This window comes from Pyrus communis, chromosome 16 (genome assembly GCF_963583255.1).
Source record: "Pyrus communis chromosome 16, drPyrComm1.1, whole genome shotgun sequence".
In the NCBI taxonomy this organism is placed as follows: Eukaryota; Viridiplantae; Streptophyta; class Magnoliopsida; order Rosales; family Rosaceae; genus Pyrus; species Pyrus communis.
Genome location: NC_084818.1, coordinates 7,267,812 through 7,274,829, shown reverse-complemented (window position 1 = coordinate 7,274,829; position 7,018 = coordinate 7,267,812). Strand labels below are relative to the sequence as shown.

The 7,018-nt window shown below is 30.5% G+C and overlaps 1 protein-coding gene across 1 annotated transcript; it reads left to right on the top strand.

Annotated features, from left to right (window-relative positions):
• Positions 1–4,874: 4,874 nt before the first annotated feature.
• On the top strand, positions 4,875–6,705 carry LOC137719725 (cyclic nucleotide-gated ion channel 1-like). Its single transcript, XM_068458759.1, has 4 exons — positions 4,875–5,318; positions 5,542–5,760; positions 5,922–6,220; positions 6,544–6,705. Exons 1-4 carry the CDS (start codon positions 4,875–4,877, stop codon positions 6,689–6,691), a joined length of 1,110 nt encoding a protein of 369 aa, XP_068314860.1. The 3' UTR covers positions 6,692–6,705.
• Positions 6,706–7,018: the final 313 nt, after the last annotated feature.

Here is a 7,018-nt window from a genome sequence, read left to right as displayed (position 1 = left end):
TTTATTTATACTTTTATTAAGTATAACATAAGATTTTGTGGTATCCACTTGTGTAAATATTTTAAATTGAAGATCGAATTCATTCATTGTATTCATATAGGGTCAAGGAGTGTAGTTATAAAAAATCATCAAAATCGGAGTTAAAATAACCGTTAAATCGTGATTTTTCGTTTATAACCGTTGAAAAGCTTTGTCCCGTTACTTGATCTTTGAATGTTTTTTTTTTGTGATTTTTTGCTGATGTGATCTCCAAGCATATACAAACAATTTTGACGGTTTGGATCGTTGAAATTAGTTTTGGAGAATTCGTAAAACGATAGATTGACTAACACTTAGAGTTTATTTATACTTTCATTAAGTATAACATAAGATTTTGTGGTATCCACTTGTGTAAATATTTTAAATTGAAGATCGAATTTATTCATTGTATTCATATAGGGTCAAGGAGTGTAGTTATAAAAAATCATCAAAATCGGAGTTAAAATAACCGTTAAATCGTGATTTTTCGTTTATAACCATTGAAAAGCTTTGTCCCGTTACTTGATCTTTGAATGTTTTTTTTTGTGATTTTTTGCTGATGTGATCTCCAAGCATATATAAACAATTTTGATGGTTTGGATCGTTGAAATTAGTTTTGGAGAATTCGTAAAACGATAGATTGACTAACACTTAGAGTTTATTTATACTTTTATTAAGTATAACATAAGATTTTGTGGTATCCACTTGTGTAAATATTTTAAATTGAAGATCAAATTCATTCATTATATTCATATAGGGTCAAGGAGTGTAGTTATAAAAAATCATCAAAATCGGAGTTAAAATAACCGTTAAATCGTGATTTTTCGTTTATAACCGTTGAAAAGCTTTGTCCCGTTACTTGATCTCTGAATGTTGTTTTTTTGTGATTTTTTGCTGATGTGATCTCCAAGCATATACAAACAATTTTGACGGTTTGGATCGTTGAAATTAGTTTTGGAGAATTCGTAAAACGATAGATTGACTAACACTTAGAGTTTATTTATACTTTCATTAAGTATAACATAAGATTTTGTGGTATCCACTTGTGTAAATATTTTAAATTGAAGATCGAATTCATTCATTGTATTCATATAGGGTCAAGGAGTGTAGTTATAAAAAATCATCAAAATCAGAGTTAAAATAACCGTTAAATCGTGATTTTTCGTTTATAACCATTGAAAAGCTTTGTCTCATTACTTGATCTCTGAATGTTTATTTTTTATGATTTTTTGTTGATGTGATCTCAAAGCATATACAAACAAGTTTGACGGTTGGGATCGTTGAAATTAGTTTTGGAGAATTCGTATGCCATCAATCAAGTTCCGTGTGTGTGTGTGTATATATATATTTATTAAGTAGATTTAAATCTATTTATTTTGTACGTATAAATTATAATTGACTGGTACACGGAATAGTACATACATCACGTGTCACGTGTGTCATTATAAAAATAGTGAGATATGTCATGACAGTCATGTGTGTGATAAAAAGTTAATAACTTAAAAAAAAAAAAAAAAATTTCTCACCACTTCTATTAATTTTCATTTTCCCCTCTTTTTTTTGTTTCCTTTTCAACTTTTTCTTATCATTTTCACTTTTCCCTCCAACATCTTTCCTTAATCCCCTCACCTTTTTGTTTTATTTTCAACTTTTCTTAACATTTTCATTTTCCCTCCATTTTTTTTTTCAAAAAGGGCGGCAAGTTGGCAAATGCATGATCATGATTCATGCATATTAAATTATTAATTAATATGCATTATAGTTTTTATAAAATTTAATATATATATATATATATATATATAATTAGTATAGATAGACTTAATATTTTGGGGGTATAATTATTATAGTATATATAATAATTATAATTATTATAAATTTTATAGTTAATTTAATATATATATATATATATTTATTATAATTTTTAGGGGTATAAAATTGTAAAATTAATGTATATAATTATTACAGTATTTTTTTAGGGTTATAAAATTATAAAAATAATATTCTGCTTATCGTGTATCGTGTTTACCCACGTGTATACCCGACCCAACCCGTTATCTTAACAGGTGCTTATCGGGTTACCCGATAAGACCCGATTCGTTATCGTGTCGACCCAAACACCTGTTAATTTCATGTCGTGTCGTGTCGGGTTATCGGGTCGTGTCAGAAATTACCAGGCCTACTTGAAACTCACAAGAAAAAGCACAAAAGAAAAAGGCCCATTAAATATGGAGTGCCGGAGGAGGAAAGGATAGTGGCAGACATGCGGAAGGACAGTATCTGAATGATAAAGTACAACTACAAGTTAATTGAGAACAATTTTTTGTTTTTTAGCCAAAAATAAGCATAACCTTTCTCCTTCATTTCCTCTATCATTTTAATCCCTTTTTCTTCTCATATATACCTAAAGGGGCGGATCTGTAAAAGCCCCATTAAATATGGAGTGTCGGAGGAGGAAAGGATAGTGGGAGACATGCGGAAGGAATGTATATGAACGATAAAGTACAACTACAAGTTAATTGAGAACAATTTTCTGTATTTTGAGCAAAAAATAAGCATAATTTTTCTCCTTCATTTCCTCTATCATTTTAATCCCTTTTTCTTCTCATATATACCTAAAGGGACGGATCTGTGATACCATTTTTTTTACAAATTTTTTTGTGAAGTTCGCTCTGTAATGTATTTTAACGTTCCGAACCGTCAATCTCTTCGAATTATACCAACAAAATAACACCATTACAAATCCACTCAAACGAAAAAAAATTGACTCCATTCAATTATATGTCATTGTAACCCATTTTCTATATCTTTGGGCATCATTGTCAGAAAGTTTTTAGTTCGACAATCACACCATTACATGGTGTTATTAATTTAGATGTTACAACTTATAATACCAGTGAATAACACAATTTTTTTCTGCAAAATCAATCAACAATAGTTAAGTTGTCACCGATATATCATATTGATAATAATGAAACTCATATGATATAACGTGAAGAATTGATAATATTACATCACAGTTACAATGAAAAACGTTAAATTAGTAAGATGAGATTCACTTCTATAGTGACATTGACACTACTATCTGAAAGATGATGCTAGAGAGGCCATCTTTTTAAATCATATTTGAAGATGACAAAATAATGTGGTGGTTGATGGTTAAATTATTTCTTATTTTGAACAAACGGTATTATCTCCGCTAAGGGGGAGGGGGTGAGTTTAATCTTACAATGGACTAGCAATAATGTGATTCAAATTCGCATTTAACGAGAAGCAAACTTAAGACCTCTCACTTACAAGTGAAGAGGAATACCATTAGAATTCTTTCTTTAAATCATTTAAAATAAAATTCAACCACCACATCATTTAGTTTAAAAAAATATGGTCCAAAAAGATGAAGCATTTCCTTATATAAATTGATTATGGTAAAAATCAAACCATTAAAAACAATAATGTTTTTGTTCTAATATTCTTGGCGTGCTTGGATCATATTACTCGGATAATATAACAATATTCCAAACCAAAGTCACAATTCAGAATACCTTTTTATTGTTCCATCAACCGTCATAGTGCACTAGAAGCAACACCAAAAGAATCCCAGGACAAAAGTTTGGAACAAAACTATAATTTTGCTATGCCAAGGATAAATGGTGTTGTCTGCCTGAGTTGCCAAGTTGTCATTTCACCGAAGTTTTCAAGAAAAAGAACAACAGAAATGCACATTGCTGTTTTTAGTTTGAAAAATGCTAAGTAGATCAAATTTGTAAAGCATATGATGTATCATTAATAAAAAATAATTACGCTAATCAACATCTAAGTAATAATTTAATCATCAACAATTACGTCATATTTCTTACAAAAGTTAATTTAATTAAATAGTTCCCCTAGGATTACACTTCTTAGTTTTTAATTTAGTATTTTAAATATGGAGAATATTGAATTTGTGACTCATTTTGTGTGGAGATTTACAGTGTCAAAGCCACTCAACCTTGTAAAAGTCTTGATGACTTGTTTCAAACAAAATTGAAAGTAGCAATCTAGCAGGGACTAGGATTATCTTCTCTCATTTTTCTATCTCCTTCCATCCCCTCCTTTTACATCTATAAAAAATTAATATAAGATATGGACATGACTTAACTGTGACCGTTCAAATAGGATGAGAGAAAAGAAAAGAAAAAAAAAAAAAAAAAGAGAATCCTACTACTTTGTCTAGCTGACACTCTCATTTGGAAAAGAAGAAAAAGTTGTTGGCAATTATTCCACTTTATAAAGTAGTTGTCTTGTAGAAAAAGAGAGAGAGAGAGAGAGAGAGAGAGCAAAACGACTCAATTTTGATGCAACAATATGACAATCAGGACCGTTGGATTCTAAAACATTGCCAAACTCAACAGAATTTATTTGAAGTCACTTCTATAAAACGTGGACTGCTGCATCCATATACCGACTCTACTTAAACATTTCAAGTATAGAAATTTGAAATCCCAAATTTGGTTTCGAAGTGGATTTTCTACTTTATCTGCAGAATTCCAGAGTTCAAGCTCCAAGATTAAGTTCTATTTTCTGCCAAAAAAAGAAAAAGAAAAATAAGTTTGAGTAATTTTTTGTTTTTTCTTTTTCCATCAAAATGTTGTGTCAACCATTTTATGATTCTTTTTTTCCGGTGCAACCGGAGTGACAGAGCACTTATGATTATCAGATTTGATGAAAAAAAATACAAATTTCAATCCCTTGATCAAATCCGACGGTTATAAGCAATCCGACACATTGTCTTGAGAAATTTTGGTTTTTTTTACAACAACTACAAATTATATTTGTTGTGTTTTGTCTAGTAATTCTGAAATTCAAATCCAAAGGCTCGAATGGAAAACTCTGCTATGCAACCTGAAGATGAATTAAGTTGCATATGGAAGAAAAAGAAAACTCCAAAACCTGATGAGTCTTTCGATAAGAAATATTGGAAGAAAATATTTGTATCATCGTGTTTGTGTGCTGTCCTATTGGATCCCTTGTTCCTCTACGTTCCCATTCTGAAGGATGATATCAAGTGCCTTATGTTAGATCCAAAGTTGAAGATAGTCGTTCTTCTTTTAAGATCACTCATAGATTTTTTCTATTTAATGGACATCATTATTCAAATTTATAGATCTGAGAACTATTCGAGTTTAATCAATGAACTTAACCCAAGACAACATTGGCTGAATTTTAATTTTGTGCTGAAATCTTGTGTGCCAAGAATAGCCAAGACAATATGGGCGTCATATGATATCTTAATTGACATTGTAGCTCTTCTTCCCCTTCCACAGGTAAGAACTTAAATCCCTTTCTTGGAGTAATTGTTTTCCCTATTTGCTTTGCCTGCGGCCAAAACGGATTTTTTTGTGTTAAATGCACAAAACTGACACACAATGTAATATATGCTTGGGTCTCACATACACTTTGTTAGAGAGTATTAATTTTGTGTTCTAGACAACATTGTTATTCATCCACCAATTTTTACTGTTGGCACTACTAATGAATGGTATCCAGGTGGCAATCCTCATTTTCTTCTCAAAAATGAGTGACTTAAGATATTTGACTACAACAAGGATGGTTCTTATGAATGTTTTCGCTCTGTTGCAATATGTGCCACGATTTCTTCGCATCTATCTCTTATTTAAAGAAATCCAAAAAATGGAGGAGATTAGAAAGACTTCGATATGGATTAAAGGTGTTCTCAATTTCTCTATGTACATCATTGCTAGTCATGTAAGTTTCAATATATATCTCTTTTTTGCCGAATCAATTCTTATTATCCGGTCTTATTTTTATTTATTAGAAAGAGCGTGAGATGACTATTTTGAAATAATCATAGCTTCTAAAATATTAATAATTTCCGCAGGCTTTTTATTTGTTTGTTTAATTTTCAGGTAGCCGGAGCCCTGTGGTATTTTTTTGCTATTCAACGAATGATGATTTGTTGGCATTCTGCATGTCGAAAAAATGATGGATGTGATAACAGAATGTTTGGTTGTCATGATCACCACTTCTTTAGAAATACCACAATTCTAAATGATTTATGCCCTGTTAGTGTTGGTGACAATTCATCAGACACAATGTTCTTTGATTTTGGTATATTTGCTACTGTGCTTAAATATGGTATTGTGGGATCAACCAGTTATTTCAAAAAGTTCTTGAACTGTTTCTGGTGGGGTTTGCGAAATTTAAGGTTTGTACATTTTTGTCTTTCTTTGTTGAAAAATTTAGATTTTTTAAGGTCCGTGAATTTGTTCACAATTTATATCAATTCTTTTTGTTGAGGGTCTAAAATACATCGAGAACCTAAAGTATTGCTTCTACGAAATAGAGTTGAGTAGAAGGACTCGTAGAGATTAAAAATCAAGTTGAGAGACAAAAATGTTATCTTGCATAAATTTTAGGAAGAAGGGACCATAGAACCAAATAAACCCTTGGAATAATGGTTGTAAATTGTAAGTTTATAACTTGAAATTTGATATCTTATATAATGATCCATTAATTTCATTTTTGCAGTTCCTTTGGTTCAAATCTTGAGCCAAGTGCTGATGGATGGGAGAATCTCTATGCGGTTTTTATTTCCATAAGTGGCTTGCTTCTGTTTTTATATCTCATCGGAAATTTACAGGTTTGCTTAAAAACCTTTTCGTATGTCTATCATTAAGTGCTATTAATCACTCCAACTACGTAAACTTGATATGTGAAGATTTTGATATCCATCAAATTCACTCTAATCTAATATATGTTAAGTATTCTTAAACTGCATATATGTTAAGTATGATTTTTTTTTTTCACTAAATCTAAATGTCATGTATAAGAAATTTTTGCTTGTAACAAGAACACTTACCACATAATGTATTATTCTACGTGTTATCATATAAGTAGATGACATAGATGATATTCTCGGTTTTATGATATATTTATAAAAACCAAATCTGTGTGTAATTAGAACGAGATAGTAACACCATGTGACCGTGTTCTAGTTTTAGCT